The following is a 16161-nucleotide window of genomic DNA, read 5'->3' on the forward strand; positions in this document are numbered from 1 at the left end:
TGTGAACTGCTTTGAGCATCTAATATTTCTTGCAGGCATGTTTAGTTCCATTTCGATGTGTGTGAATAATCTTAAAACAAACAATCTTTAGTGTCAAGTGGTCGCGGCTTTGAGACTTTTGCGCTTTAATTGTTCTGTAGGCGGGGTCTCGTGTAGAAAGCAGATTACAATTACAGTTAGCTTGAGCGCTTAGGTATCTGCATACACACATACAGCCTATTGCGTGCACATACTAGGCACATACATACTTGCATATATATGCAGTTACAAGCCGGCACCTAAAGAACAGTAATTGCTATTTGACATTGATTTAACTTTGTAGTCGTTTCTTATTTGCCTGCCGGTTCGTTGGGGCGCAAGTACACATTTTGGTACAGTGGCGCACAGTGGTCAATTGTTGATCAATTATTGAATTGGGCAGTGTAGTGAGAATTTAAAGTTAGCCGATTATTGAATAGAGTGGCTAAACTTGGTACCGTGTTACTTACTCATGCCAATATTGAGTATTTTTTATTGTTAAATTGTCAAGGGTAACACCGGTGTAAATAGTCAGTGCAAATGGCACCTAGAAAGGGTAAAGATGCGGAGGTGCTCACTTCTCGAACGGCGTTAATGAATTCCTTTGTCCGTAACAAGGTCTATATCGAAAAAAATAGCGACTCCATGACGGCTTCAGAGCTGGAAGCCAGGTTAAGTCTAATTGAGACAAACTTTAATCAGTTCTGCAACATTCAGGCTAAAATTGAACACGATAGCGAGGACGCCAGCGAATATGAAAGCCGCTATGAAGCTGAGGAGGTTTATTGCGAATTAAAGGCCAAGTTACTAAGCTGTCTTGGAAATAGGGGACGGCGGCAGTCCAATGTAGGTGATCTTCTAAATAGCACACAGGTGTCTCGTTCATCGAGACTTCCCAAGCTAAAGCTGCCTGAGTTCGCTGGAAAGTTTACGGAATGGAGCAGCTGGTACAACACCTTTGCTACTCTAATAGAATCAGACTCTGAATTGGATGAGTTGTCTAAATTTATTCATTTGAGAGCATCGTTAGGAGCTGGAGCGTTAAGTGCGATTGAGGGTTTGGAATTAACAGGGCCTAATTATCGCAAGGCACTACGATTATTGAAAGATCGCTATGAAAATAAGGCAATTATTCTGCAATCACATGTACAGGAGCTATTCAACTTAAGGCGGCTAAAAAGACCCGACTCAGAGGGACTGAGAGTGCTGGTAGACAATGTAAATGCCCAATTAGTAGCACTCAAGTCGTTAAGCGACGATAAGGAGATTCTGGATGCAGTATTTTTCCATCTGATTCGCACAAAGCTTGATGAAGATACAATGGATAGGTGGGAAGTTGAGTGGGATTGCCAAAAGTTACCGTCGTGGTCATTGTTATCGCAGTTTCTGATAAACAGAGGAGGCAATATGGCAAATAGGGAAGTTCGGCGAGGCAATGGAGCCCGACCCAGTGGTAAAGGTGAGATAAAAAATGCGACCTTAGCTGCAACAATAGGCAGCAATGGCTGCTACGTTTGTCCTGAGACCCATGGATTGAAAGGGTGTCAAAGGTTTAACGAACTATCACCAGTACAACGTTACCATGATGCGAAGAAGCATTCGCTGTGCCTGATTTGTTTTAGCAAGCGACATACAACTAGAAACTGTAATGGTCCGCGATGTAAGATTTGCAGCAAGCCGCATCATGAACTTCTGCATCGAGAGATACCTATTGTTGCCAATGAGCCGGGGCTCAAAGGGCAGGAGTTGCAAGAGCCAAAGTCACTGCATAGCTCCCTATTGTCTAGATCATCCACCAACTTTCTTGCGACCGCTGTAGTTCAAATCAAAGCTATAGACGGAGCATATCGCAATTGCAGGTGCGTGTTAGATTCCGGTAGTCAATTAAATTTTCTGACGGCTAGGATAGTCTCGGCCCTGGGCCTAGAAATGCGCGACTCAGTCATACAACTCAGTGGTATTGGAAATGCAACATCTCAAGTTATGGGAGAGGTGAAAGCGACTTTTAAATCTAGAGTCACCAGATATATGACTACCGAGGACTTCTGTGTGCTGAAGGAAATAACTCAGTATAACCCAACAAGCTCAGGAATTTGTTCGGAGTGGGTTCCACCCAAGGGAGTTACGCTGGCCGACCCTACATTTCAGTCCGGGGAAGATATCGACATGCTAGTAGGAGTCACATTGTTTTTCAAGCTAATTGTAGCAGGGCAAATAAAACTAGGAGCACACCTTCCAAGGCTTCAAAAGTCTCTGTTAGGCTGGGTCGTCGTAGGTGAATTCACGAAATCTTCTGAAGTTGCACTGTTAGCAACTGACATTGAACGAAAGGTGTCGAAAAATGATCAGCTGCAAGAGCTCGTACAAAGGTTTTGGAAGTGTGAAGAAGTCCCTGAAACAGTAGATAAGTTCACAGAGGAAGAAAAACAGTGCGAAGATTGTTTTGTGACGCATGTTAAGCAGGAGGCCTCAGGACATTTAGTGGTAGCTCTGCCCTTTAAGAATCCTAAAGTTGAGTTAGGCGAAACTTATCAAATCGCACTTACCAGGTTCTTGAATTTAGAGAAGAGGTTAAATCGTAGCCAAGCGCTGAAGGAACAATATGTTCAATTTATTGAAGAATATCGCCAGTTAGGGCATTTAAAGGCAATAGAGCCCGCCGGACAAGAAAAGGTCGAATACTTCATGCCACATCATCCGGTTATTCGCCCAGGGGGTTTGACGACCAAGTTACGAGTCGTATTTGATGCCTCATGTAGATCTAGCAACGGCAGGTCACTGAACGACGCAACCTTGGTTGGTCCAACGTTGCAGCCTGATCTGTTCGAGACTTTGACCAGGTTCCGTTTCTATAGATACGCCCTTACGGCCGACATAAAGAAAATGTACCGTCAAATATTGGTTGCGGAACCACATAGAAACTATCAATGCATTCTATGGCGATGCAACGTTTCGGATCGTATCCAGGTGCTACGCCTAAACACGGTCACTTATGGAACAAATTCGGCGCCGTTCCTGGCAGTACGTTGCCTCTATTACTTGGTCGATAGGTACGCGGAAAAATTTCCGTTAGCTAGAGAGGCAGTAAAGCGAAGTTTCTATATGGATGATATCACTCTCTCGCTATCACCTCAACTTCAATAACTGTTCTTTCTCTCTCGCTCTTTAAACTTTCTGAGCAATAGCGCTCTCTGTTTAGTAGCTCTCGCTATAACCGCTCTCCACTCTGCTCTCTTTTTTTTACCAATTCCGCTTTGAGCGTTGTCTGGCACATTGGTCTGATACCAATTTGTTTTGCAAATAATAGTATATATATAAATATATAATAAAATAAAATTGAATACGCTGTGGTCTGTGCAAAAAAAAGCTGTAAGAAGCAGATCACCCACGATCAGCCGAATGTCCCCTGCTGGCTCTGCGACAGCGTAGTGCACGAAAAATGCGCTGGATTTTCTGGCCTCGTGAGTGATGCGATAGCCAAACGTAATGGCTTGCATTACAGTTGCGAGGCATGCCGTGCGGAGGAGAAGGACATGGTATCTTTCATGAGGCAGACGCGGAGTGGCTTTAAGGAGCTGACCGTTGGTTTTAAAAACCAATACGATCGGCTCCTAGCCATGGAGGTTCAGTTTAGCGGTTTAAAACTGCTGAATGAGTCTCCGAGGCGCAAAAAGGTCACTCCGCGGGATCTGCAATTGCCAACCGTCACTCAGCCGTGCGCCGCCGAAAAACTGACTCCGACCACTCCAAGTGTGCAGCAGTTGATCTCGTTTGCCACTCCAAGGGCAACGACAGCTGCTGGCGATGCAGATTCGGTAGCCGAATTCATCGCCTCGGAGAATGTGCAGCCAAGTACGTCTGCAGCGTCCGTGTCCGTGGTGTCCGCAAGTTCGCTAGTTGTCCCGTCTATCCCGATCCCACCAGTAAATAGACGTTCCGGACCTCCGGATATTGCCACCACAGGTACTAGGCCTGTGGTGACTAAACCACTGGTGGGAGTCCCACCAAAACGACAAGTTTTTGTTTCACGGCTGGCCCCTGACCTCACATCTAATGATGTAATTGCTTTTATTCAAAGCAAAATAAAAGCCGTGGGTTTAAAGGTGGAGAAATTTAACTTCTCTTATGCCAGGGAGATAGCCTCGTTTAAGATAAGCATCTCCCCAACTCAATTTGACACCATTTGCTCCGCCAAATTTTGGCCGGAGCATTTGGTGGTGAAGGAGTTTAAGGCTAAGAAGAAGAATAGGCCCCCCATATCCCTTCCAAATCTTTCCAGTGTGCCACCATCAACCTCAACTTCCTCTTCCTCAACTTCCCGTCTTGCTTCCACCTTTCCAAAAAACTAACTTCTCTTTTAGTAGCCTATCAGAATGTAAGAGGCTTGCGTAGTAAGCTCAGCATTCTTTTCCGGGATAGTGTTGCATTTGCTTCCCACGTTATTGTGTTTACTGAAACCTGGTTAAAGCCGGACATTCTTAGTTCCGAGGTTTTGGCAGGTCGGTACACAACTTTTAGAAAGGACCGTTCGTCTCGACGTGCAGGGGGGGGTTCTAATTGCAGTGGACTCTTACTTCACGTCGGAACACTTCACAGTCCAAGTTCAACAGGAACTGGAATTCCTGTGTGTAAAACTGATTCTTCCCGCTTTCGCTATATTCATTACTTGCTCGTATATCCCACCTTCTTCGGATATTTCAATTTATGAGCAGCACTTGTCCGCTATAACCGCTGTTTCTTCCTCGCTATCTGATAAAGATCGTATGATAGTTCTTGGTGACTTCAACTTGCCAGGAACTGTTTGGTTTTTGGTAAACGAGTCTAGTATCCTAGTGCCCATGTCACGACATGACTTTGTTGACGGCTTGCTTGACCTATCCCTGTCTCAAGTCAACCATGTGAAAAATTCCTTGGGTCGATTGCTTGATCTGTGCTTTGTATCGGATCCGACCATAGTGTTGTTAACCCGAGCCCTTCCGCTCACTATACCTGAAGACGCCTACCACCCTACTTTCGAGGTGTCGCTAGATATAGGACCAACTGTATTGGATCGGTCGAGTAGGCTGCCCGAACGTGTCCGCTGCTTTCGTAAAGCCGAGTTTGCGAAGCTTAATAACCTCATTAGGGATTTTGATTGGTCCGCTTTGTACTTGTGCACTGATATCATAAAAGGCACAAACATTTTTTACAATGCTCTTGGCACATTTTTCGATTCTTGTGTCTCGCTTTCTTGTCCAACTAGATATGGAAAACCCCCTTGGTTTACCAAAGAGTTATCCAGTCTAAAAAACTTAAAATCAAGATTTATAAAAAATTTCAAGAAGTAGGTTCTCCTACTTCTCACTCTCGCTATGTATTAGCTCGGTCAAACTTTTCAGTTCTTAATGCTCAATGCTATAAGAACTACCTATCTCGATGCAGGATACGTTTTTCTCAGGACCCTAAACAGTTTTACTGCTTCGTAAACAGTAAGCGTAGAACGTCCGCACACCCATCCTCGCTTTCATTTTGTAATACGTCGGCAAATAATGGGCAATTGCCGATTTTTTTGCCCAATTCTTCCAAACCACCTATTCTGAGGAAAGCTACTCTGGTCATCCGTACCCATACGGTTTACCGAGGTCGAACGGCATTTTCAGTCCCTTGTTAAATGAATGTTCCCTACTTCATGATCTTCGACTAGTTAAGCCGGTGTTTTCACCGGGTCCAGACGGGGTTCCAGGTTGTGTACTCAGGTACTGCGCCGAGGCTCTGTGTGGACCTTTGCTTAAACTATTCAACCTGTCCATTGATTCTTCTTGCTTCCCCCCGATCTGGAAGGAATCGTTTATAATTTCTCTCCATAAAAAAGGTAGCAAGTCTGATGCAAAAAATTATAGAGGTATAGAAAAGTTATCCGCTATTCCCAAAATGTTTGAGAAGGTTTTAACTCCGCACTTGCAACATCTCTGCAAGTCACTTATATCTCCAACTCAGCATGACGATCAAACACCACGAACTTGTTAGAGTTTACCTCTTTCATTATTAAAGGCTTTCAATGTAACTTACAGACGGATGTTATTTACACCGACTTTAGTAAAGCATTCGACTCTTTAAACCATTCCCTTTTAGCGCATAAACTTGACCTTTTAGGGTTTCCGCCCAACCTCCTGAGATGGATTTCTAGCTATCTTTGTTCTAGGTCTCAAAGAGTCCTCTTCAAAAACTGGCTCTCTTTACCAGTAAAGGTTTCTTCGGGAGTACCACAAGGCAGCCATCTAGGCCCCTTACTCTTCACACTCTTTATTAATGACTTACCTTCAGTATTAACATACTCTCGAGTACTTATGTATGCGGATGATGTTAAACTCTGTGTCCAGTACAAGGACATTTCATTTCATTCTCGCTTGCAATCCGATCTCAATAACTTTCAGTCATGGTGTTGTGCAAACTTGTTACACCTTAATGCCTCGAAATGCAAAGTTATGACATTTCATCGTTCTAGCCCTTTGTTGGCTCCCTACATCCTGTTTGGTGGTTCTCTTGAGAGAATTACCCTGGTGGATGATCTGGGTGTTATGTTAGACCCCAAGTTAAAGTTTTCCGAACACATTTCTACCATGGTAAATAAGGCCATGGGCGTGCTTGGGTTTATAAAGAGGTGGACAAAGGAATTTGACGACCCCTATATAACAAAGACTCTCTATACCTCGCTTGTTCGTCCGATCTTAGAATACGGCTCCTGTGTATGGTGCCCTCAGTACAAAGTACAGAAAAACTTTTTACTCTTTGCTCTGCGGGGCCTTAACTAAGATGCGGGTGTAAGACTCCCATCTTACTCTAGTAGACTACTATTAGTAAACCTCCCATCCTTAGTTAACCGTAGAAAAATGCTTGGTGTGATATTTATGCACAACTTGATCAGGGGTGACATAGACAGTCCTGATCTGTTGAGCCGCATAAACTTCACGATTCCTATTAGACTGACTAGAAATTTTATACCGTTGTTCCTTCCACTTTGTAGATCGAATTATTCCTTGCATGAACCGTTTAGGGTCTTATGCTCGGACTATAATTACCTCTACCATATTATATCCACCACTAATTCTCTTCCTCTTATTAAATTATTAATCCTTACACATCTTTCTATTAATTAGTAACTGTAGTGGTATTTGTATTTTGATTGCATGCTTAGTTTCTTAGTAAGTTTAGTACTAATTTTCCTCGAATGTTAGTCTAATAGCTATCTTTCTTGCATGTTCGCGTTTGGTTCGGCTACGCACCGCGCGTCATGCGGCAGCGCCCCTCGGTCGGTTGGGCGGGAGGAGGGCTGCGTTTTGCCTGGGATCCGCGCGTAACAGCCTTCTGCTGGTGTCACACGGGCCACTTGACGGTGCAGTAACTGCATCGCCTCTAGAAAGATGCAGTCATTGCATGTCAACGTCCAAAGATATGCTGTGTGGAGCCGAATCAAAAGAGGAACTGACAAAGTTGAAAGAACAAGTGACCGAATTATTAGGGCTAGGAAAGTTCGAGCTGCACAAATGGCGCAGCAATTATCAAGGAATGGACAACAACACCAGCCTAGAGCCCCTGATGCTAAAAACAGAGGACGCAGCTAAAACTTTGGGGATATATTGGTCAAGTCTAGAGGACAAATTCCAATTTTGCTTTAACATAAAGGTCTCCGCAATCGCCACGAAGCGATCAGTGCTGTCCGAATTGGCTCAGGTGTTTGATCCGTTAGGGTTCTTGAGTCCCTTGCTGATCTTGGGCAAGATCTTTGTTCAGGAACTTTGGCTTCTAAAGCAGGATTGGGACGAGGAGTTACCAGCAAGCTACGCAACTCAATGGCTTCGATATAGAGAAGAACTGAAACTAATTGACAAGTTTTCAATTCCGCGATCCTCAATTCCAATTACGGCCGACCCATGCACTTTGCAACTGTTTGGTTTCTCTGACGCATCCAACAGAGCTTACGGCGGCGTAATTTATGCTCGTGTTAGGGATGAAGGGGGAGGAATTTCGGAGCGACTGGTTACGGCCAAGTCCAAAGTAGCCCCAGTTGGGGTAACATCTTAGTAACACGCTTAGAGTTACATGGGGCATTGTTAGTGGCCAAGCTAATGGCAAAGGTATGCGCCTGTCTTCACATACCAGTAGAGAAGGTTAACTATTTCACGGACTCCACAATTGTGTTAAATTGGCTGTCGTCACATGCTAGTCGATGGACCACCTTCGTTGCCAATAGGGTGGCTCAAATACAAGAGCTCACACATGTACAGGATTGGTTCAAGGTCGACACCAAATCAAACCCTGCAGATATTGTATCTAGGGGATTATTGGTAACCGAATTGAGCAACGGTCCAGAATTTTTAATGGACGCAGCAGATGACTGTACCAAATTTAATTGGAGTGAGGAAATACAAACAGTTCCAGAGGAGAGGAAATGTAAGTTCTCGCTGACAGTTGGAAAGGTAGAAAGTAATGAGAAGTTAGATGTCGTGGGGAGATGCAAATTTGCAAATGATTTCCTCAAATTGCAGCGAGTTTTTAGCTATATTTTTCGCTGGCGTAGAATATCGTTGAGATCAAACTCAAATGAAACAGACAACCTTACTGCAGCTGAAATGGAGGGCGGATTGCGCTATATTGTATATAATGTGCAGCAGTTGAGCTTGCATGAGGAATTCATTAAGCTTAAAGAGGGAAAGGTGATCAAATCAGCGAGAATTCAGAGTTTAAGCCCGTTTTTACAAGAGGAAGAGGGAATAACTATTATTCGAGTCGGCGGAAGGTTGTCCAATGCCGAATTGCCATTTGACACAAGGCTTCCCATCTTAATGCCGAGCAACCATAAAGTGGTAGAGGCGCTTGTTGAACTCACACATCGAAAGAATTGACATGCCGGGGCACAATCGCTATGTGCCTTTTTGCGACAGAGATATTGGGTAATCAATTGCAGGAAACTTGCCCGCAGGGTGATCCGTGGCTGCATACCATGCTTTCGTCGTCGGCCGCTCGCTGCAACACAGCTGATGGGAGCGCTGCCAGCTAACCGAGTGCGAGGCAATATCTACCCCTTCGAGCGCGCTGGACTGGACTTTGCTGGACCAATATGGATGCACTTTCACATGCGAGAAAAACGCCCAGTAAAGGTGTATCTGTGCATATTTGTATGCTTTGCAACAAAGGCCTGCCATATAGAGATAGTGTCGGACTTAAGCTCAAATGCGTTCATCGCGGCGCTAAAACGGTTCTTTGCAAGACGTGGATTGAGTTCTGACCTATATTGCGACAACGCCACCAATTTTGTAGGTGCGTCACGAGAGCTCAACAGAGCTTTCGACTCGCCAAGTCAGAAGCTCATTGACGACGAATGCAGCCAGCGAGGAGTCAGGTTTCACTTCATCCCCCCACGCTCCCCTCACTTTGGAGGATTATGGAAGAGCGCCGTGAAGGTGGCCAAACAGCTGCTGGTGAAATGCACCAACAGCACAGCACTTAACTACGAAGATCTTGCGACTGCCATCACACAAGTAGAAGCGGTGATGAATTCTAGACCTCTGCATCCCTTGTCATCGGACCCGAATGACTTCGAGGCGCTGACTCCCGGTCATTTCTTGGTTGGCCGACCCCTGAACGCGTTAGTAGAACCAGTAGACGACGCACTGTTGAAACTGTACATGAGCAACCATTGGAAACGCATTCTAATGGTACACCACATGTTCTGGCACCGCTGGTCGTCGGAATATTTGACGTTGCTGCAGAAGCGGACAAATTGGAGCACTGTAGCCAACAACATTCAACTTGGTACACTGGTCCTTATTGCGGAAGACAACGCTCCGCCCGGACAATGGCTGCTGGGAAGAGTTGCAGAGTTACACCCAGGAGCTGATGGTGCAGTTCGGGTTGTAACACTCAGGACCAAGACTGGATTATTTAAGCGCAACGTACATAAGCTCTGCCCGCTGCCTATAGATGCCGATGAACTTAATGTTGGAAGGAGCTTCCAAGGTGGGGAGAATGTTGACGTCCCTTAATAGAATATAGGATTAAATTACTTTATAAAGGTTAACAATTTGAATATTTGAATTAATTTGTAAATATTACTAAAATTGTGAATTAATTTGAAGTTGGCGCGTTACATTATGTACATATAAAGAAGCGCAATCGACAGTATCAATAATATCGAGCCAAAACGATCTGAATTATGATCACTAGATTTAAGAGACAAACGAAATAAAACGAACGAGCAAGGAACTACATCGAGCGGATTAAGGAAGGTCTTAATTGTGTAGACGGATTCCACTGGAAAACTGTTGGAGGGACTTAGCTCGTACACATACAATACAATTACGCTACAAACACCGTCGCATAGTCATCAGCCAGTTGTTTTGGTTTTCATAAATTTAATTTTTATGCTCTATCTCGAAAATTGAACCAAAAAGTAACAAACGAAAGACAATTTAGTGTGCATATGCACATATGTAAGTTAACGTGCCCAATTCTATTGAGCTCTTATACGAGTTGTAAACAATCTTTGGCTTTCCAAAACGAAAACAATTTCAATCTTTGGCCTCCGCCTAATTGATTTCTAAGATGTACAATCTCAAGGGCTCCCGCCGCAATCCCAATCTTTGACACTCGCCTAAATGGAAAACCAATGTTTGCCCACACCCGGCTTCTCATAAACAATCTCACTCCCGGCTTTCTGCAGATCCTGCACTTTAGGCATTTTACAGTTCTCTCTTTGGATGACGAAATCCAATACTCGGGATGGCGAAATCAATTGAAATGTTTATAGAAAAACTATTCCCGAAAGGGATCAACGATGCAAAGATCAGAAAGTTCAAGTCAGTCTTGATCCAGAAGCGACACCGCAAAGTCGAGCTAAAAATTAAGATCGCGCAAACCCTTTGCCCGGAAGCCTTTGTGACCCTCTACTTAAATCTATATCAGTGAAGTTAGAAGTAAAATAAAAACTTTTTAATTGGCGCCCAACGTGGGGCGACGTTGTATAAAAAGCACCGAATAATAAAAGTGTTGCGTCGTGCCGAAACCCGAAGGACAATTAATTAATGGAATAAATCCTTCAGATATAAAAACGCGGAGTGACTGTGAGATATAAGATAAGAAAAAGTGAGATAAAAAGGAAACAAACCGGAGCTTAGGGTGTGCAAAAATAAATACAATATACAATACAAATACAAATACAAATACAATACAAAATACAAATAAATACAAAAGCTAATCAAGACAATTCAAAAATACAAAAAAACCAAAAAAACCAAAAAAACCAAAGTTTTTAAACAAAACCAACCAAACCAAAACACAAAGAAAGTGAAACTATCAGCTAAACCAAAGAAGGAAGACCCCCAGAAGACCCAGTTAAACAAAGAAATTTAAGAAGGAAGACCCGTTCGAAGACCTGTCAGCCAAATCAAGAAGGAAGACCCGTTCGAAGATTTGTCAGCCAAACTAAGAAGGACGACCCCTACCGGATAGTTCGTGAGCAAAAGTTGTATTAATAAATATATAAGTTCAATTAGGTTATATTAGATTATAAAAACAAACATATAAGAAAAATTTAAGGTGGATCAACTAACTTTAGATTTTGAAAAACTAAAAATGATTAACTCACAAACAAGGACCGATCTCACTGCAGATCTGGTCAAACAATTGATAGCACTTCAAATTTCACAAGTACAGGAGCAAATTGTAAATTTAAAACAACAAATAGAAACTAAATCCGATCAGGTATCAGATTATCAGGCAGAAACAATAGACGAGACAATAAAAGATGACACCACATTAAAGGTAATAGAATCCCTACCAATTTTCAATGGTGGATTAAACCAATACGTAGGATGGAGGGAAGCTGCAGAAACTGCAGTGAAGTTATATAAGAAAGGAAGTAAGCAATATTATATTGCCTTAACAATTTTGAGAAACAAAATAACAGGACCAGCACATGACGCACTGACCAACCACGGGACAGTTTTAAATTTTGATGCCATACTTTCACGACTTGACTTTGTTTACAGTGACAAGAGACCAATTTACATAATAGAACAGGAGTTAAGCGTTCTCCGACAAGGGAACCTTTTAATAATAGATTTCTATAACGAGGTTAACAAGAAAATGACCCTGTTAATAAATAAGACAATAATGACTCACGGAAAGGACAGTGAAATCACGAAAGAATCAAATAAGAAAATTAGAGACAATGCCTTACGCATTTTTGTCACTGGCCTAAACGGCGGCATTGCAGAAATCCTATTTGCATTGAATCCCCCAGATTTACCGAATGCCTTGGCAAAGGTACAGGAATTGCAATCAAATAACATTCGGGCCCAATTTGCCTACCAATTCAGTGGCCCCAGAAATTCAGGGAATAATAACTACAATACATTAAGATTCAACCAACGACAACCAAGGACTAATAGTTCACCATTCGACCAAAAAAGGGATCTTCAGAGGAATAACATGTCATGGGGACAACCCTATTTCTTGGGTAATTGACAACAAAATCAGGACCCAGAACCAATGGATGTGGAAGAATCGATAAAAATCAAGAACCGACAGAACAGCAATCAATTCAGGGGAAATAATAATAATAGAAATTATCGGGAGAATACTAACGGTTATTATAGGAGAAATAATAACAATTATAACCAAGCTCAGCATTTTAGGGCAAACGTAGTACCGAATAATCAGACTAACGAAAATCAGGCGCAGAAACGAAAGCCAAACGAAATGTCGGAACAACCGGCTAATAAAGCAATGCGGATAAATAACATTGAGGAGGACCATTTTTTAGATCAGCCCCGAAGTAGGTCTGCCCTACTTAAAAAGAGTGGATAAAAAAATAAACAGAGAATTAAAAGTTTTGATAGATACGGGAGCAACTTCCTGTTATATAAAAAAGGGAATTTACGAAAACAAAAAAGAATTATCAATTTATAAGAAAGTTGCTACAGTGAATGGGTTTTCAATAATTAAATATTTCCATAATATAACTATTTTCAACACAAAACAAGTGTTTTATGAAATAGATGGAATGGAGGCAGATTTACTAATAGGATTTAACCTATTAAAGAAAATCGGAGCTGTTATTGATACAGGAAAGGGGACTTTAAGTTATAAAGACAATGAGGAGAAACTAATATATGACGAGGTCCTTTCTTTAAACAAATTAACCTTTATAGAAGGAAAAACTATCCTTCCGTTGAAGGAATATATAATAAAAAAATATTTTGAAGAAGAAAAAGAAATGAAAAGTGATTCAGTAAAGGTAGAAGGAAGTTTATATATCTTGGGATCAAAAAATCCTGAGCACGCCGACGAAGAATTATCCGTCAATAGTTTGGGATTCAAATATCCTGAACCCGCCGTCGTTGAATTATCCGACACTAAAAGTTCGAGTAGTTTGGGATTAAAGAATCCTGAACACGCCGTCGTTGAATTATCCGACAATGAACAATTTAAAAGTTTGGGATGCAAAAATCCTGAACGCGCCGTCGTAGAAATATCCGACATTCAAAATTATGCAAATTCTGAATTGAAAAAAATTAAATTGTATAACACAATAACCTACAAAGAGGACAATTTAGAAAATCTCAGAGAGAAAATGGTATCTATCATCGAAGAAGACCATGCCAATATAAATTTACATTTACCGTTCAGAACGGATATAAAAGGAGAGATTAACACTGAACATGATAGACCGGTATATGGCAAGCAGTATCCATACGCTTATTCGGTTAACGATTTCGTTAATAACGAAATAAGTAAAATGTTAGATGAAGGTATAATCAGACCTAGTAAAAGCCCATATAATTCACCGGTAATAGTAGTACCAAAGAAGGGAGTAAATGAGGACGGAACTCCTAAACATAGATTAGTAATAGACTTTAAGAAACTTAATGAAAACACCATACCGGATAGATACCCTATGCAAGATCCTTCAGTAATCCTTGCCAATTTAGGTAAGGCAAAGTATTTCTCGGCCATTAGTTTAGAGTCAGGTTTCTATCAGATTTTAATGAGGGAATCAGATATTGAAAAAACATCTTTTTCCATAAATAACGGCAAATATGAATTTCTAAGAATGCCTATGGGATTGACGAACGCTCCCAGAATTTTCCAAAGGGCAATGGACGATATACTTAGAGAACAAGTTGGGAAAACTTGTCAAAAACTATAGAACAACATTATAAAGATCTAATTCATATAATACAGATATTGCAAAACGCTAACATGAAAATTTCCCTAGAAAAGTCTAAATTCTTTCAATTGGAAACCAAATTTCTGGGATACATTGTTTCCCAAAATATCATTAAAACAGATCCAGACAAAATCTCCACAATACAAAACTATCCAATTCCTAAAAATATCAGAGAGCTACGTAGCTTCTTAGGACTAACAGGGTATTACAGAAAATTTGTCCGAAATTATGCTACAATTGCCAAACCATTAACAAAATATCTGAGTGGAGTAAATGGGAAAGTTTCACGAAGGGCATCCAAGAAAACATTAATACAGCTGGATGAACCAGCAATGGGAGCATTTAATAATTTAAAGGACAGTTCAATAGCACATATTGAATTAGTACAACCAGATTACAATAAAAAATTCAGATTAACCACAGATGCATCGGACATAGCAATAGGTGCAGTTTTGTCGCAAGATGGGAATCCCATAACATTTATTTCTAAAACTTTAAGTAAAACCGAGCAATTATATGCTACTAATAAAAAGGAATTATTAGCTATTGTATGGGCATTAAAAAATTTGCGAAATTATTTATACGGAGTGAGTGGAATTGAAATACATACAGATCACCAACCTTTGTCCTTTGCAATGTCGCAAAAAAATCCAAATGTTGAAATGAAACATTGGTATTACTTCATAGAAAGTTTCACACCAAAAATCATTTATAAGCCAGGCTCAACTAACGTAGTAGCGGACGCTTTATCTCGGATTAAAATAAATCATATGACAGATTGTGATGTCGACCAGACAGAATCAGAATCAGACATAAATACTCAGCATTCAGCAGAGAGTAGTTTTGAAAACGTCATTCAAGAGACTAGCAAGCCTCTAAACCAATTTAAACAGCAGCTACTATTAGCGCAAGGGAGTTTCACAGTTCATGAGTTAGTAAGAGTTTATGAAAATACCCGACATATTATTGAATTTGATACGGTAGACAATCTGCTAATCATTTTAAAAGAATTTATTCAGCCTCACTTAACCACAGGAATACACTGCACTTTAGAAGATTTATACCTTATCCAAAATAAGCTAAAGGAAAACTTCATAAATAAATTTCTCTTCACGAGAAAGTTCCTCCAAGATGTAGTAAATTCAGAAGATAAAGCTATAATTATAGAAGAAAAACATTGCAGAGCCCATAGAGGACTAGACGAAAATTACAAACAAATAACTAAGCTGTATTATTGGCCAAAACTGCACAAAAAATTAAAAGAATATATAAAAAATTGTGAGATCTGTAACAAAAACAAATATCACAGACACCCTGTAAAAATTCCAATTGGGGAAGCTCCCATTCCAGCAAAAGAAGGAGATCAATTACACTTAGACATATACTATGCCCAAAACCTAACATTCATAACTTGTATAGATTCTTATTCCAAATACTTGGTGGTCAAGGAAATTCAAAGTAAATTAAACATTGAAAATAAGGTAATGGAAATTTTGCAACACTTTCCGTTAGCAACATCTTTAATGACTGACAACGAACCAAGCTTTACTTCAGCACAATTTAGATCATTCATACAAAGAAGTAACTTAACTATTTTTTATGCTGATCCCAGACACAGCACCTCAAATGGTCAGGTAGAAAGGGTACATTCCACACTAACAGAAATAGCGCGGTGCATCAAGGATGAACTAAATCTAACAGATTATTCAGAAATAATAATAAGGGCGGCACTGAAATATAACCTGACGATACATTCAACGACCAATCAAATGCCATATGACATATTGTATAACAAAATAGAACACAAGCATAATCCAATATTACTTAAGGAAGCTCAGACCAAAATGCTTAAGCTACATAACAAAGATAGAAGAGAAAAAGATTATAAAATAGGAGAAGTAGTTTATGAAAAGAAATTCGGGGAAAGAAATAAA

The 16161-nt window shown here is 40.9% G+C and overlaps 1 protein-coding gene across 1 annotated transcript; it reads left to right on the forward strand.

The window, feature by feature from the left end:
- Nucleotides 1–2740: 2740 nt before the first annotated feature.
- LOC117190783 lies at nucleotides 2741–9536 on the forward strand. Its single transcript, XM_033395844.1, has 2 exons — nucleotides 2741–3127; nucleotides 7448–9536. The coding sequence occupies exons 1-2, from the start codon at nucleotides 2902–2904 to the stop codon at nucleotides 8077–8079; spliced, it is 858 nt and encodes a 285-aa protein (XP_033251735.1). The 5' UTR covers nucleotides 2741–2901; the 3' UTR covers nucleotides 8080–9536.
- The last annotated feature ends 6625 nt before the right edge of the window (nucleotides 9537–16161 follow it).

The sequence above is a fragment of the Drosophila miranda genome (assembly GCF_003369915.1).
Source record: "Drosophila miranda strain MSH22 chromosome Y unlocalized genomic scaffold, D.miranda_PacBio2.1 Contig_Y1_pilon, whole genome shotgun sequence".
Taxonomy (NCBI): domain Eukaryota; kingdom Metazoa; phylum Arthropoda; class Insecta; order Diptera; family Drosophilidae; genus Drosophila; species Drosophila miranda.